This window comes from Amphiprion ocellaris, chromosome 1 (assembly GCF_022539595.1).
Source record: "Amphiprion ocellaris isolate individual 3 ecotype Okinawa chromosome 1, ASM2253959v1, whole genome shotgun sequence".
In the NCBI taxonomy this organism is placed as follows: Eukaryota; Metazoa; Chordata; class Actinopteri; family Pomacentridae; genus Amphiprion; species Amphiprion ocellaris.
Window position 1 is genome coordinate 36,112,223 of NC_072766.1, and position 17,998 is coordinate 36,130,220.

At 40.1% G+C, this 17,998-nt stretch overlaps 1 protein-coding gene across 9 annotated transcripts in view; it reads left to right on the plus strand.

Moving 5' to 3' along the window:
• ppip5k1a (diphosphoinositol pentakisphosphate kinase 1a) overlaps positions 1-17,998 on the plus strand; it is a 42,785-nt gene that overhangs the window by 21,779 nt on the left and 3,008 nt on the right. Inside the window, exons 23-31 of one of the 9 annotated variants that reach the window (XM_023273612.3) lie at positions 997-1,125; positions 1,207-1,347; positions 1,689-1,782; positions 3,782-3,907; positions 6,672-6,734; positions 11,891-11,950; positions 13,789-13,968; positions 17,566-17,703; positions 17,795-17,908. In XM_023273612.3, coding sequence (XP_023129380.3) covers positions 997-1,125; positions 1,207-1,347; positions 1,689-1,782; positions 3,782-3,907; positions 6,672-6,734; positions 11,891-11,950; positions 13,789-13,968; positions 17,566-17,703; positions 17,795-17,908 — 1,045 coding nt within the window. The remainder of the gene's footprint in view (positions 1-996; positions 1,126-1,206; positions 1,348-1,688; positions 1,783-3,781; positions 3,908-6,671; positions 6,735-11,890; positions 11,951-13,788; positions 13,969-17,565; positions 17,704-17,794; positions 17,909-17,998) is intronic. The other 8 variants (XM_055010107.1, XM_055010111.1, XM_055010128.1 and 5 more) reach the window with 8 other exon arrangements.

Here is a 17,998-nt window from a genome sequence, read left to right on the forward strand (position 1 = left end):
ACTAGAAGCATTTGTCACTTCACCTTAAGGCTAAAGGAACAACTCAAGAATCTCTGCATTCTGTTTTCACTCTGACTTTATTGGAAAAGTTCTGACTTTGTATCTTCACTGCTTTCAGACTTCTTTGAAAAGTTCATTTGCTGCAAGCCAACACACCTCAACCTGTCCTGTCTCATGTTTACCTGCCTGTAGGCTGGCCAGGTCACTGTTGTTGTTGTTGTTGTCCTTGATGTCATTCAGCTGCCTCCCCAGTGAGTCTCTGGTCCTGTGGATCAACTCCAACCCTGACTTGGACTGCAGCTGGTGATGATCGTCAGCTGTCTAATCACAGACAGACTTTATGTTGTCCTCATTCTGCAGCCTTGGTGAGCGTAGATTAGCAGCACATGAGCTAGTCCTCTGCCAGCTGCAGGTGGTTCTCAGGTGCGCAGCAGCTCTCCGGGACAGTGACAAGACTTCCATCTCCAGCTGCAGCCCAAGGCGGTACAGTTGGAGTCTGTTTGCATAATGAGACTCACTGAAGAGGTCATGGACCACAAAACAGCACCTGGCCAGTCTGCAAGTGGAAAAAAACGAGATGGGACAGACCAGGGCTAACTGGTTAGCAGCAAGTGAACTTTCAAAAGAAAGTACCTATAGCACCTTTAATGGAAATTTCTATGAAATCAGACTATATGCCAAACCTAGATCATCCACAATATTAAACCTCAGATTGTTCTGTCTGCATGTGTCTTTAGCACTGAGAATTGAAAGTTACAAGTAGCAAAAGCTGACCCTTAGTACCTTTCTAAGCACATTGTTTGATCTGACCAATTCTGATTGAGATCATAATTTTGCCAATTTTAAAGTGCATTGTTTTACACATACTTCCTGTATGTTGCTTGTAATTAAACAATTGACATAAAATGTTGTTTTCAAAGTAAGCTGTTAAGATAATATGTGGGGAGCATTAACAAACGGGTTCAATTAAATATCTCTGGCATTGTCTTCCTAAAGGACCTCACCTCTGAGGAACGCTTCCACGTAGAGCTTCACTTCAGTCCTGGTGTCAAAGGAGTCGAGGAGGAAGAGAACGCACCAACTGGCTTTGGTTTCAGGCCTGCTTCTGCAGAGGTTGCACGGCAGGTAGAGCCACATCCAAACATTTTATCTTCCTTGTTACTGTTGCACATTTAGCAACTTGTTTTTATTTCTTGGCTTGTTGAGAACGGGCAAAAGCAGCCAGACCCTGGCAGCCTGGAGGACCTGTCACGAGATGAAACTGACCGTGCCGTGCCGCTGTCTGAGCCAATCACTATTCAGAGGAGGTCCCCACTCATCCGCAATCATAAGACTGGATCCATGGAGGTGAGACTCACAAGTTAATGCCCTGAGTCATAGGCGGAAGCACTGAATTACGCTTCTGTAACCGTTTTATTTTTGACTGCACACTTAGTTATAATTATAGTATCATCCATCAAAATACTGTCAAACAGGAAGTCACGCTCTTAACCTCCACTGAAATGGTGTACTTTTGATGTTGCTTACATTATCGGTGTAATTTATAGGCTGAGAGCTTCTCCTCTGTTCTTACGGCTGCTCCTCTTGTTCAAGGTCATATTTCAGTCTGCAGACTAGCAGAGGTTATATGACATTTCCCTGTTAGCACCATCTGAACTGTGTGTGTGTCTGTGTGTGTTTTCCATCAGGTCCTGTCGGAAACATCATCCTCCAAAGTCGGCAGTTACCGCCTCTTCTCGTTCTGCTCGCGTCAGTCCCCTGAGATGAAACAAAGTGGATTAGGTAGGTGTCGTAATGCTGCGTTGCCGTGGCAACCGTGTGTATAGATGCCAGTGTGAGATGGCTCAGAGTGGGAGGGATGTGTGCAGGTTTCATTAAATGATCATTAATGGAAATAAAACACTCTGAGGGCAGTTTCCACCATACTGGAAAGTGCATGAAAGCAGCTGGTCTGCAGATGAAGATAAAAATGTGTTTGTTATTGCATTTGCTTGTTTTTGAATGAAAAACTTTTCCAGTTTTTTACTTTTACCAAAATTTTCAAGTAGTGTTTCAAGAACAAAGCTTACTCTCACCCTATATGAAAATTTATTCTGTACAGAGAATTCAGAAAGCGTCTCATTTCTTACTGTCATGAATCTGTTTCTGTAAGACGAGGCCATTGTTTTTTTATATATTTCAACATACAGCTGTTTTACATTGGGAAGTTACAGTGATTGTGAGTGTTTCTGGTCTGTTTAACTGAGCTAAATGTGATGAAAACCATTGGTCAAATGCATACCAGTAGTACCTACAGCTACATTACTGAGAGTAAAATGTCAACCTTAATGTAGGTCTACAGAGAATGAAATTTCACTGCCTGCACTTTTCATCACAGTAAGCCTCAGATCTGATCCACCTTCAACATAAGCTTACTAGAATGATTGATTCTGCAGCTGTTAAGCCCTGTTAAAAGAATAATCCACCCCATGTTGCACCTCTGTGTCACTATTTGTTTGGCATTGATGATGTGTTTAATTACTTTCGGCACACATACAGAGGTCAATACATTATAGATAAACATCAGGTTTTGGAGTCTGTTCCTCGAAATGATCGACTAAATATTTTCTCTTTCTCTACAATGCTTCTGTATATTCTGTATATCTCTGTTTGGATATTCATGTTGAAAATTGTTCTCTAAAATGAAAGAAAAATTTAAGTAGAGAGAAGCAAAGTTGCGCTTAACCCTCAGAACACCAGAACCTGCTAGTGGTAAAGGCATGTTTTCTTTAAAGATTTGAAAAAATGACACAGTTTTACAGAGCCAGAAATTATCAAAAAAAACAAAAAACAGAAACAGTCTTAGGATTTTAACTTTGTGACCGTATCATTGGTGATGTGTGGTTTCATGAGCCACAGTAACCAAACATAACCTTTAAACTGTGACATTTCCTCAAGTCACTTTATCTGCATGTGCAATTCAAAGAGAAAATGTTTCTACTGAAGAGATCTGTAAAAACCAAAATGTTCTGCACTCTTAATCACAACTGAGAATCCAGGAATGACTTAACTGCAACCAACAATTTAGTGACAAAAAAAATCTGTAAATTTTTGGATAAGCTGCAGTTTTTTTTAATATACAGAACAGGGAGAAGACAAGATAGACTGAGGGAAATAAAACATTATCACTAAAATGAATGCAGCGTGTCTCAAAAATGGTATACAGAGGAAAACTTCAACAAGCTGTTGGAAGATTTCTTTCTAATTCTAGTTTGTGGAGGTTGAAAAAATGTATTTAGTATAATATGTATAGCATGTTGAGATCCCATTTCTCTCCAGTATTGGTAGCACATATGGGCAGTTGGGAAAATTATATTTTGAGTTCTCACTACTTCTAGCCATTATTGTGCTGGTTCTATAGAGCTGTGAGACTTTATGCAGTGAAAAATTAGTCCTCAGCGTAACAGTAAAAATGTAACAGGATCAAAAAAACATCAGCAAACTGCTTTAGGTTCAGAGGGTTACTTCATTGTTTTGCAAAACTGTGATTGGATGTCATGGTGAATTTTTTTATTTTGACTCAGAAGCTGTTGATAAAAATGATCTTGTACCTCTTATGAGGAATACAGCAGTGGAGTTGAAGCTTGGTACCAGTTGCGTAGTCTTCCTGGGGCCTTGTGTCTGCTTGTCTGTCTCTTTTTTCTGTCTCTTTTTTTCTCTCTTTCTCTGTCTCTTTCTGGTCAGTTGTTTGAGTAACAGCATGTAATGTAGTGGTGACTAACCCACCCCGCCCCCCTCGCAGGCTCTCAGTGCGCCGGCCTCTTCAGCACCACTGTCCTAGGTGGGTCCTCTAGCGCCCCTAATCTGCAGGACTACGCACGCGCACATCGCAAAAAATTCTCCACCGGCAGTCTGTCCTACAAAGACGGTACGTGTTTGAGACCGCGCTCCTTCACAAACCTGCACAGGACAGCAGATCAGTGTCTTACACATCTCCCATAGTCCTGATTTGTAAATTATTTATGTTTGACATCCTGAGCAATGCCCTGTTGGAAAACTGGGAGCTTCAACATATAAAGTTGTATAGTTAGATTTAGCATGGATAGATAGGCAACGTGCAAAATAATCAGTAGAATTTATTAACAACTATCATGTATGCCCATACATGCATACACATACAGTTTTTATAGTTTTCTATTTTTTAATTCCATATTCATCCACTAAATTTTTCCATAATTTTATTTCTCCACACCACTTTGAGCAAAATTGGTGTGTTTGTTTTTAGTAGTTTGTGTACATGCAGTGTAAGGCCCAATTCAAACTTTCAAACAGAATATAGACTGTAACACTAATATGTGTGAAGCCCACAACAGGAAATGGGACAGAAGCACAAGATACTACCAGAAGGAGGACATTTAACAATAGCTTCTTCAAATTGTGCTTCCAAATATAATACATATTTCTAGCTGAGTTACATAAACATTTGGACATGATTATTTTGTTTTGTCAAGTGCATTGAGATGTTAAGTGCTGAGGTTAAAGGCAACTGCACCTCTGTTTGGTTCTTGAACATATTTCACTTTCTCATCCCAGAGGCATCATAAATTCTAACAGAATGGAAAGGAGTCCCAGGTATTTATCGTCACCGTGAGCTTAAATGACTCGAAGGTTCATCAGTGACACCAAATCAAAAAGTTCAACGTGTTAGCAACTCACGTGACTCTTGGTACAAGCCACTTCAAGTCATGAGCCTACGATTGTAAACGAGCCTTTATTTATGTGGGTTTGTGGTCTTTGATGAGCCTTCAGTCATGGAAGTTTGGGTCGTTGACGCCGTTTTATTAATGTATTTTAGGGACGTCAATGAGCCTTAAATCCTGTGAGTTTGAGGTCATCGATGAGCCTTAAATCCTGAGTTTGAGGTTATGGATGAGCCCTAAATCGTGTGATTTCAACAAGCCTTCAGTCATGGACATTTGGGTTTGTCAACAAGCTTTTAGTCATGTAATTTAGGGGCGTTGATGAGCCAAAGTCATGGGACTTGGGGCTCCTAACAGGCCTTAAATCGTGTGAGTTTGACATTGTCAGCAAGCTTTTCACTCATGGACATTTTGATCTGTCAACAAGCTTTAAGTCATATGATCTGGGGCCATTGGTGAGCCTTGAGTCATATGATGTGAAGACATCAACAATCTTAAAGTCATGTATTTTTAGGGGCATTGACAAACCTTAAGTTGTACGTTTGGTGTGAGAATAAATACCTGAGACTCCACGCCAGTTAGTTAAAACTTAGGAAGCCTCTTGGATGAAGATGAAACATATCAAAGCACCAAAAACGAAGTCCTTCTACTGAAGCATTTAGCATTACCATAACCTGGATAATTGAGAATCTACACAGATGCAGTGGAGATCACACCCTTCATTTTAAGACCACTCATCAGTTTTTTTTTTTGAGAGTTTGTTAGTCTGAGATGGTACGAAAAGCTTATTCTTTCATCCTAAAAACCATACAGTATTTTTTCCTATTAGAGCTACTGCATGTTTGAAGCAGCATAAAACAGTTCATCAGTAAGCATCCATTAACTTCCCCTCGTTCAAAAAATCATGACCTTCCCATGTTTTCTTTGCATGATCCATGCACCGACTTAAGACAGTCTGTTACGTGTCCAAATGAACCCAGAATTTATTAGTGCTGGGCTATATACATTGAAATGATGGATTATTTGACGAATATTGCTATGTGATGGATTAGTCATACAGCCATTTTACCTCCACATCATCCAAGTTTTTGCACGTGGATTTCAGCCCTCTGCTGATTGAATTTGGTGCACCTGTGTGCACATATTATTCAAACCTGTTTTTGAATAATATTGTTTGTGAAAGTAAATTGTAAAGGCTCCAGATTAAATCCAGGCCTCCGTGATGCATCAAAACATGGCCACTCTGCTTGGTCATCATGGTGTAGCTGACATGGATGTCTGTTGTCATGTCGTCCAGTAGGTGTCAGTGTGGTTTCATACAGATTCTCGTCTCCTCTCAGCCTCCATCCTCCCGGTTGTCTCACATGTAGACTTGCTGTTGATCTTTGTCATCCATCTTGTTACGCCTCATTTTCCAGAATCAAAGGAACCATTCTAGTTTCGTTGCACCCAAATTGTGATGCATCATTGCATGCTCCTCTGTGAGTGTAGTGTTGGTTTCACATTTTTATTTTTTCCCATGCTGAGACATCTTAATCCTGCTCGGGTTCACCAGTTGATATTCTTCATTGTTGTCTCTGCTCATGACAGAGTCACTGGGGTTGTTGTTTAGCTCGTCACGGTTAGAAGGAAAAACAGAAATTGGACCTGAATTTTGGGCTTGTTTTTTCTTTTGAAGTTTTCTATTTTTTTGCTGTGTACTTGTCACCTCCTAAGTTAAAATCATATCATCTCACTTTATCAGAAGATGTTCCATCGACATGTTGGCCCACAGCCATCTTCCAACATCTTCAAACATCAAATATCTCTGTTTTAACAGCAACTTTAGCTCATCAACTGGGACAATAGCTCTGATTCTTAAACCACTCATTTGAATAGGTTAATCTTTTCTTTACTGCGTCCACATTAGAAAAGAACAGGGGATGATAAACATGATATATAAGTTACTGTGGCTCATAGTAACACTAGTGAATTTTTTTTTTATTTCCTCAGAGTTGTTGTCTATGCCGGCAGTAAAACGATTTTCTGTGTCGTTTGCAAAGCATCCGACTAATGGTACGTCTGCTTCTTTCAAGTATTTTTCCACTTCACCTCCCTTTGTCTTGCATGTCTTCAAACTTTTGTTTTTTGACCTTGGGTTTTTTTTCACATGGCCCTTCAGCATTCCAGGTTTCTGTTATTTTTTCCTAATTGTTTCAGTTTTTTGTTTAACCATACGCTTTGGACTCTTACTTTTCTAACACTACCTGAAATTCTCTTTCTAACCAGGGTTCCCACTGGTCCTTGAATTTGTGAAATATCAGGAGTTGTTGAGACAGGAACTGTCAGCAAAGTTTACATAGTCTGCGTTGGAGTTTAGCACAAAAAACCCACCAGATACCAGCACTGATAAATGGGAATCATATCCTTTTTACATGATATCTGCACAGTTCTTAGAAAAAGCAATGGACGATTCACCAAATCATTGTGATAAACTGAAACTACCGATCTCTCCTTTACAGTAAGTGATAGCTACAGTTTTCTTACCTCTCAGCGCTGGTCTCCTTCCCTCTGGGTTCCTGTGATCTGTAGAATGACTCAGCTGGTGCATTTACTAGCACCTAAAGGACAATTCTGGCATATTTATACCTCATGTATCTCCTATTATGGGCACTGTCGTGGCTCCAAATCTCATGCTTACTTTGCACTCTTCACCTCATTGGGGAAACAGTTCAGCAGAACTCTTTGCAGCTTTCCACAGAAAGCCAATTTGCCACACTAATCACCACATTTCACATTTATGGGAAGTACAGCAGGTTAAAATATACAGGAATTTGTTTTTTTAGTGTCCAGGTTACAGTCATATTTCTGCAGTAATCAGATTTCTTCAACATAGTTGAAATGATGAACCTTCTTTGTGCATAAAGTGAAGCTGAACAAGCATTAAAGTGCTTCTCAGTATTTTAGGAACAGAAACATACACTACTGTTCAAATGTTTGGGGTCCAGGCAATTCCATGTCTTCCATGAAAACTCCCACTTTTATCCATGTGCTAACATAATTGCACAAGGGTTTTCTAATCACCAGTTAGCCTTTCAACACCATTAGCTAACACAATGTAGCATTAGAACACAGGAGTGATGGTAGCTGGAAATGTTCCTCTGTACTCCTATGGAGATATTCCATTAAAAATCGGTCGTTTCCAGCTAGAATAGTCATTTACCACATTAACAATGTCTACACTGGATTTCTGATTCATTTAATGTTATCTTCATTGGAAACAAAATGATTTTCTTTCAAAAATAATTTCTGAGTGACTCCAAACTTTTGAAGAGTAGTGTAAATTGTGTTTAAATACACACCAGTGTCCCCGTTAATGAGCTTTATCCTGGTTTTGTTTATATTTTCTATATGCCTTTACATAGAGCACAGAGAAATATGGTTATCCGTATTCTCATATATATGATAAATATTAGTATTTCAGTTATGGATTCCTGCCTGTGATGTTTCCAACACAAACTAACCATTTCATTTGACATTCCTGTACCTGTTAACATAACCTTACTTTAATTTGACTGTGACTGTAAAAAAATGAGGTCAGTTTAGCTTATTGTGGGCTATTATTAAATGCCAGTATTGCATTGCAGATTTGTCCAATCCGCATTATTACCAGCATGGAGATGAGAAGGACAGGAAATTTTATACATGTCCTCAAATGTGAGCCGAGTCAGGATATCACTGCTGCAAAATTGGATAAGTTAGGATAAAATAACAGTGATTGACCATACATAGGCGTAACTGATGGGATAGGATCTTCATGATGGAGTTCAGTGACCCCGAGTGGAAAGAATATTTAGATCATCTGTTTATCAGCTGTGTCACACAGTGGAACTGTTCATTTATCCAGTGGAAACAAAAGTACAAGCATCAGTTCTGTTACCAACAAGAGTAGTCATAGTGTTGTACCACTAGACAGTTGTGAGGAATATCGCTTTGTTTGTGTTTCTGTTACGTCACATGGCTAAAGTCATGCCTGTGCAGGTACCTGAAAGCAGTCAGAAACTGGGATTTATAAATGCATCAGTATTCCATGTTTTTGATAGTTCTCCGAGTTGCATAATTTGGCTTCTCAAAACCATAATAAGGGTTTACCCAGGATTCTGAAATCGGGATCTGATGTTTGCATGTGTAGATACAATAAAAACAAGATATTTAAAAATATGTAGACTGAACAGAAACTGGAAAATAGACAACCAGACGGTCAAATAAAAGAATCAAGCATACGAAATAAGTTGGATTTGTATCTAACAAAGATTTAAAAGCAGCTAACATTCGGGCCAATCTGATGGGAAGGCGTTCTCAAGCTTTGGGGCAACAGAAATGTGTAGTTTGATCAAGTGATCAAAATCCTAAGCCAGGACCTGGAAATACAAGAGTTTAGTGAGATGTGTTGGACATTTACCACTGAAAGGCTTGTGTACAAATCATCACACCTTTAGATCATTTCTGTACAAACAACCAACCAGTGAAGCGAGGCTAAAATTTGATTAATGTGGCTTTAGGCCAGTTGCAGACGTGTGATAGATGACATACTCTGGCAAAATTTCAAAAACAAGACAAGTAATTACAATGCAGAATCAAAGAAACACAGTTTCTCTTCAGGAAAGCAAACTATTCTACATTTACGCGTGTTGTGTTGTCTTACAAGTGTTTAAATGTGGCTCCTGCAGATAAGAGACAGCTTCTTGTATTTTAACAGAATTTTTATTTACTTTAACTGATTAATTGATTATTAAGAAGCAGGTGATTAATTTAATATTTAACTAATCGATTATTAGACTAGTCGTTGCAGCTCAAGCCAATATCACTGTGCATCCCTATGTCTGCGGCAGCATTAGTGACTACCTCCCACTGCTTCATTACTGCTGTGACCGTCTTTCACTTAGGTGTCAATTAAGGCATCCACATGATGTAAATTTCATCGTCTGCCCAAGTCCAGTAGAGTCTGCATGGACACACTGAAGACCAAAATTTGTGACCGTACAAACTTTACGTACTGCAACAGCACCGACCAGCATGAACCAGGAAAAGGAATGAAAGTAAATGGAGATTCATGGCCGTCACCACTTATTGAAGTAGCTGCTGCTTTCTTCACAGTAGAACATTGTGAATTCTCCCAATAACCTGTGCTTTGTCGCCCCACTGCTCGGCACAGAAATAATTACTGACACGGTGCTACAGTTAAACCTGTAACCAGCTGTGCAAAGTCACACCCTTTCAGAAACACCCACAGAAGCGCTGTGTGCTTTTTTTCAGGTTCAGTATGAGGGTCGCTGTGACCGTCTGCAGGAGGGCGTCATGTACCAGTTGTAGCATGAGCAGGGCCACTTGCACACTGAGAAGTGCACAGAGATGTGGGAACTGTGAATTGGCCTTTACAGAGGAACTAACTTGGTGCACAGTGGCTGTGATGGTTACTGTGCCCTCACCGTGCATGTGCCTGACTGAACACTGATTATATCCGTGTTCTGGTCCTGCCAAAGGAGAGTCAGGCTTGGTGTTTCTTTGTCATGTTGACACAAACTGTCAAGTAGAATTTCTGGAATTTCTGCCACAGCTACATTTTCTTCTACAGTTAATGAAGAAAGGAAAAAGTCTTTAGACATCAAACCTCAGAAATGCCATATTTAAATGGTAGTAATGTCTCCATACACAGACGTGCAGTCAAGTTGTCCAGGATCAGGAGACTCACTAGGTTTTTTACAGGGCCAGTTAAGAAAAACACACTCTGAAGGTCAAAGATTTTTAAAATATCAACCCTGATTTATTAAAGGGCCACTTGATTTATAAAGTTTGGGGACTTGGAAAAGACAAAGGATGAATTGAAGCAGCAGAGACTGAGATATTTCAATGTTTCGTGTGTGTTAGGTTGCAGAAAATCTGCATTCAATGCATCTCAGAGTCCTGTCTGTCAAAGCTGACAGCTTGTATTACAGCCTTTCTGTTGAGTCTTCAGGCTGAGATAACTGTGGTCCTCTAGAGCCACAGGATACGTTATACAGCTGTTACAGGCAGAGTGGAACTCCGTGACTGGAAATCCCCAAAATATGACTTGAAATAGGTGGAGTTTCATTTTAAAAGTGATCTGTTTTGGCCTGTCATAGCAAACGGCTTCATTATTCATTTTTTAGACCTGTAAATCTTCATCCCTCCTTCACAGAACAGTATCGAGCCTCGTCAGCCAAGGGTGGGAACCCTGTTTAACATCCTGCATACAGTTTGTGAATTGGTCACCATTACCCAGTAATTCAGTGTTTTTTGTTTTTGTTTTTATTTCCAGTGGGTAGTTGTGTGTGCGTGCATGTGTACACAGTAATTATATGACGTACACACCTGTTGTCGTCATTGTAGCGGATGTGAATTCAGCTCATTGACAGCAAATCAATGTTTTTAACCCTCCTAATGTTTTCCTCTGACCTCAGCTCCATCCCTCTGTGTTTTAAACCTGTGATTTATCTGTGAAGGCTGCCTGTGTCATGTGGATTAAAGGATCACACAGTTGATTGAACCAGGAGCAGACGTTATTGGCAAACAGGGGAAGGGTTAAAGCATTGTTCATCCCATCTCCTGTGTCTGTTTTCAAAGAAACATTGGTCAGTTTTGTTTTTATTCACAAGTGCGCACATATTTTCAGTGTTTTTGGTGCACAGATGTGGTTGTACGGATGTTACAAAGAGCAAGTATTCTATTATCAATGGCTAAGTGTAACAACAGGGGTTGTGGCTACAACTGAGTGTCGCTGCTTTGCAATTTTCATTGAATTTTTTTTCACCCCTTGATAATGGATGATGAGATGGACAAGAAGATGTTACAGTAACTGCAGGTATTATAGTGCTGAAGACCATTTATCTGAATTTTCAGGTCGATGTGGAAAAAAGACTGGCTTGAATGGGCTGAATAGGCAAGTTGTGGTGGATTTTGTGAGTCCTCTTGTCTCTGGATATGGATTCAGAAGTTGTGTTGGGTTGCTTTGGATGAATCTGGAGCGTTTTCTTTCTTTGCGGCCGTGCAGCTTGTGTGACTGCTGAATATGTTGATGTTTTGGTGATAACTTTCAGGCCATGAAGTGCGAACATGCCCATACTTCTTGGAAGAATGACACCTTGAAATAAATTCCCCACAACCCCACATTAGTATGTTTTACTGTTATTTACATATATCATTCACCACAGGAACACAAGATGACACTTCAGCTGTAGCAGTGACTCCATCTCACTGGTGCACTGCGACAGGTACGACGACCTCCCAGTGTTGCCGTTTTGTGTTGGTTCCCCGTGTCTGGCTGCAGCGTTGTTTTAATAGGATGGTGTCCAAGGTGTTAATGCTGACAGTAGAGTTATCTTCTTCAGAGAGATGCTGTTAATTTTATTTGAGCTTCCTGTGAATGTCCTTTGTCACACTTGCTCCTTCGTAGGTTCTCATTGTAAATTGGATACCACTTGTTTTAAACTGATGTTGAGATTCTGCAGAGGAGCAACATGGTGTTTTTTGTTTTTGTTTTTTTTCAATGTCTTGCTCTGAGCTTCAATGCAGTGCTGGGTGATGTCTCTCTGCTTGATGATTTGCTGCTTTTAATGATGGTCGGCTGTCGGGCAGCCAGGATAAGCTGCTGGCTGCTGCTTTTGGTCAGAGCTTCATACACACAAACACGACATGTCTCCTCCTTCCTCCTCTTCTGTAACCCTCCCTGTCTCTACAAGCTCCTATTTCTAGGGCTGTAGCGTCCAGGTCGACTGGTCGATATGATCCCATCTGACCAAATTCCCATTGATTAGACAAACCCTGGTGTTCCTTTCATTTGGAGCAAAGCGCTACATCAACAGACGTCCAGGATTAGTCTGTTAATCCATAGACTACCTGCAAACATCAATATGTTTTCACCACTTTGAACTGGAAGCGGCAAAATCTAACTTATTTGTTGTTTACTGAACTCCAGGTCAGTTCCAAACTAGTTCCCACAGTGTATTGTCTTGCCATTTTGAAGTGGTGTATTTGAAAAAGGTAATAGAAGTGACGAATTTGGAAAAGACGACTTCCCCATTTAAACTTTTTTTTTTTTTTTTAAATAGAGTTCATACTTCAGGGGAGATGGAAACCACTTTTTTGCTTTTTTTTTGTTGTCTTTGGTTCGTACAGCATGAAACGTGACATATATCAGCTGATACGAGAAAATAATTGCAAATTTCCTGACTGAAAACAATTCCTGAAGACTTCTTGCCATATTTCTTTTGTAGACGAAAAAGAAAAGTTTTGTCTTTTTTTTTTGTAGAAGTTGGCAAACAACAGTTTTTTCTCCGATTTCTTCAGCTTTTTTTTAATTACAGCCCTGCATAATGTAGCCTATTCAGCCACTTTCTAATGACATAATACAGGTTAGTTTATTCTTTTCAAAGCCTAATATGAGACATTTCCAAAGTGTGCTTTAAATTTACTTCACAGTTATGTGATAACCCAGCTACTGTCATTACCATGTCTTCGAAGTTCTTGGTTTGGCTGTGTTTTATTCCAGCAGTTAGACAGAAAAGTTGAATGTAAATTTTGCAAATAGCAGTTTTTGCATATCACAGGTCAACAACCACCAAGTCACATCATCTAAAAACGACGACTAACTTGTCTGTGTAATATTCCTCAATGGTTCTTGTGCTGATTCACCAGTTACAAATCATCTGAAAATGAGCAGCTGTTCTGCTCCGATTCTTATCATTTTAGGTTTAACCAGTTAAAATTATTTAATATACTCCAAATGATAGCTTTCTATGATGATTTAGAATAAGGCTGCAGGTAGAGTGCCCTCAGTCCGCTGTGGCCCATTTAGTTCATCCACAGATAATTCGTTGTTTATTAGCTGCAACCACCTGATAAGACTCAAACCTACTCTTCAACCAGTCGACCAGGACTTTTTTTTTTTACTACAACCCTACTTATTTCCCTTCTCAGCTGTGTCAGTCCTTCTCTGTCCCTCCTTCCCGGCTTAAAACCTTTTGTTTCATGTCTTTTGTACTGCTCCTCCTCCTCCTCCTCTTCCTCGTCCACTCCTCTGTCCTTCCTCGCTCTCCCTCTTCTTCCTCAGAGCCCTTGGAGGAGCACCATGTGGCCCAGTTGTTGAGGTGTTTCTCCACCGACCTCAGCCTGGGCCGCCACCTGTCTCTGGACCGGGCGCTGGCCCACCACCTCCACCAGTGCTCCTACCACCTCCGCCTCTTCCGAAACTGGCTCATCTCCGGCCAGGACCCCCTAGAGTACCTCCACGGTCAGCCCCAGGCCCCGCCCTCCATCCCCCAGCCTCACGCTCTGTTCACCCCACTGCTCACGGTTTAGTTGGGACTGTGCTTGTTCTGTGGTTGACTCTCATGCTTGGCCTCTTGGTGTTGCTGCATGCTTGCCTGTTTCTGTGGTTATGCAGATTGCAAGCTGGAGTGGTGTGAGCTGTTTGGGATTTTTGGGGCCATTTTTGCGACTACTATCCTTTCTTTCTGCAGTGGACTTGGCATTTTTCCCTTCTTATTCTACAGTTCATGAGCCCAAGGAGTTTGGTGTCATCTTCCTTACAATTTATCAGTAACAAGAATCAACGATGATTTAAATGTTTGCTAAATCTGTGATTTATTATAGTCTAGAAATTAACAGAAAATACCCGTCACCATTTCCCCAATCCTAATCTGGTGTTTTCAGATGTCTTATGTTTCCAACTTAACAGACCAAAACCCATAGATATTGAGTTTAATATCACAGGCGCCTCAGAAAATCAGTAAATATTACAAGTTTTCCAACTTGAACCCATAAATTTGTGACTTTTGCTCACCTAAGACATTTATCAATCATCAAAATAGTTTCTATAGTTTTGTATAGATTTTATTTCCAGATCACCACATTTAGTATCCTCATGTTCACAGCACAGTGTGTAACACTTTTCTTATACAACAAACCATATACAATTTATCATGAGGTGAAGACTTAAAATATAGATTTTGAAACGTATGTAAGAGAACAGCAAATATTAACTATAATCTGGCTGTCCCACTTCCTTTTCTTCGTTTATTGTTTAAAAAGAAGACAAACACTCCGGACTCAGAATTAACAAGCTCCTTAACAGTGGCTTGTGTATTGTGCATTAATCAAAGCAGTTCCCTCTAATATACCAGGGCAAGACAAACTGGCATCACTGTGGTGATTCTGCACACCATAGGGCTGTAACTACTGACTGTTTTCATTATTGATTATTTTCTCATTAATTAATTGTTTGCACTATAAAATGTCAGAAAATGGTGAAAAATGTAGATCAGTGTTTTCCAAAGTCCAAAATGGCAAATGTCTTGTTTTGTCCACAACCCAAAGATATTCAGTTTACTGACACAGAGGAGGAAAAAAAACAAGAAAATATTTACATTTTAAAAATGTGAATCGGAGAATTTAGCCCCTTTTATTGTACAAAAATAATCAATTGACTATCAAAATTGTTTACAATTTAATTAAATATTTGACAACTAATTAATTAATTAATTGAAGCACCATTAGTTTCAAAAGTTAAAACCAAAAATCTGTTCCTGGTAGCATCAAGCTACATTAGCAGCTGTTAGCATAACAGTTGAGTTGCAGTTTTGGTGTTGTAGGTGTCAGTTTTTGTTGAGATTTTTATTCATTTTTTTGTTCATTTTATACTAAAAAAAATGCAATACTAAGTCGGTAGGGTACTGTTTAAAAAAAAAATCTGACATTGGGCTAGCAGTCTTTGTTGTAAATGTGGCAAACCTCTGTTATAATTCACTGCAATAAACGCCACTAGATCCAGGTGGTATACCACATGTACTTTTGTAAATTTTGTTGGAGGGACAGGGTTAGGAATTGCCAACAGTGAGATTACTTTAAAGCTGCATTAGCAGACATCAAACACCATTAAAATTTGTGTCCAGTTTTCACTAATTGGAGAGAATAAACTAGACTGTATTGTCATCTTAGCTCTAGTTTGTTCACACTAACTCCTGAGAAAATATCTGACTATTCAGGTATATGACGAGTTGCTGCCTGCTTCTACAAACAAGGTCAGAGAGAGAGAGAATCGAAACAGCGAATGTCCTTTAAAACCAACAAAAAAAGAAAAAGAAGTCACTCAGACCGATTAATCAATTATCAAAATAATTGTCAATTAATGTAGGTGATTAATAGTGGCAGCTCTGGCACACTGTCACAGCAGAAAACATTTTCACCTTCGCTTCAGTTGTAGATAAGGTAAATTATTCTTAATTGCAACAGCCGGAATAAAGAAGAGTTTGATGATTATTTTGACAGAATTGCAAACAAGATAAAAACTAATTAAAGCTACAAAGAGAATAGGAGGAGAGTTGGGCTGCATAATTATGATAATCAAGATTATTTGTTTAGCATGGAGAACATGATTAGCAAAATTATTCATTGGTTTTACAGCCAAAATATTGTTACTGCACTTTCACATCAAACAGAGCACCGATTTTACTCCCATGTTGTGTTGCGTTCCTGCTAACGCACAAATATTTGTACCAAATAAAATATTCTCTACCTGAACTCAGTGAATCTCCTAGAGGCAAAATATAAAATATTCATTTTACATGATTTATGTACTTTTTAGACCCAAAATGCCTCACTTTCTGAACTTTCCTGTTTATCGATTTTTCTTACATCAATACTTCACACGTACAGGAGCAAGAAACTGAGAATATCTGAGTCGAGCCTCAAACCTCAGTATTGTTTGCAACTCAGAGTATCAAACGGTCAGGTATCATTTAAGACTTGGTCAGATTCTCAGTCGTCTTCTTAGATCTGCCTGATCCAAATCAGGATTTTTTTCTAATTTGATGCTGTTTCATGCACGGCTGTTTATGTTAAGTCAACATCAGATACCGATATTATGAGACCTTTTGTGCTCTTGCTTCCTCAAATACATCAAAACATTGAAAAATATAATTAATTTTCGCATTTATACCAAATCTTTCAGGTGTTTCTCCCTCTATAGACAGTACTGATAGAAGTAAAATGTAAACATTATCAGCACATTCTTCCACAAACCATTTATAATGTAGCACATAGCATCTTACTGCAGTGGGTTGTGATGACTATAAATGTTTACAACATATTTACATGTTTAAACGACGCAACACATTGTTTCAGCACCATTTTTACATCTATCAGATCAAAACAGACAACCTATCATCTCTGGTTTGCACCTACATTACTGGACTTCACATCTACCAGTCAAGTTGACTTTAAGTTGACTTTAAATGCCAGTTGTCCTCCTACTTGACCTTAACCAGCATGTGATTCCTGCTTGTTTGCTGTACATGTGGCGTAAACTCACACCCTGTGCAGGTAAACACAGTAGAAACGTCCTCCTCTGAGGTTTTGGGAGTTGGAGGGGAGCTGCGGTTTGATGCTTTGTGATTGTGAACGGCTCTGGTGAACTAACAGTGGATGAAGTGCTTTGGATAACGGACCTGAGCTGGGCAGCTTTGAGCGCCGCTGGCAGAGCTGCAGCGTCTGTGTGTCGAGCGGTGAAGTTTCATTTGAGATCTGCTTGCTTTTGCAAATAGGGCGAGACGTCTGAGATGTGTAGACGTGTTTGGAATGGTGTCATGTCTTGGCGTCCAGCATGGTTTTTTGCAACTTGCCTGCGTGGAAATGAACCATAGAGGCTGGCAGGAGTTGACAGCGGGTTAGAGCCAGGTCTTCAGAGCACCGTGTTGAGGTGTCGTGTTCGGGTGGCATCGGCGCTGTAGTGCTGGGCTGCAGTTGAAGTGGTTCTGCCTGCTCCTCTGCTGACTCTCTTTGCTAACTGAGGACTGATGTGCCTGCGGGCGTCGTGTCTCTTCTGCCGCAGGCTTCGAAGGCTGCTCCATGGTGCCGTCCATCTATCCTCTGGAGACGCTGCACAACTCGCTGTCCCTGAAACAGGTCAACGAGTTCCTCACCGGCGTGTGCCAGAGCGCCGTGGATCCTCACACCAGGACCACCAGAGGTCAGAAACAAACACACAGAGCTCATGTTTGTATTTGTTGACATCACAACCATCAACGCAACTGAATCTGTCTCTGTCTTCGTCCCTGCAGCTCTGTCAGCCATGTTCGACACGCACAACCAGCCGTCTGTAGACTCGTACATCCCTCAGAGAGTCCTCTCTTCCTCCATCTCCCTCAGATCTCGTTCTGACAGACCTCCTTGGTGTGAGTATCACAGCACATCCTCATTCACACTGGGATTTGACATTTCTAGGTTGGCCTTCCTCAGTTTCAGATGTCTGGGGGTTATTTATG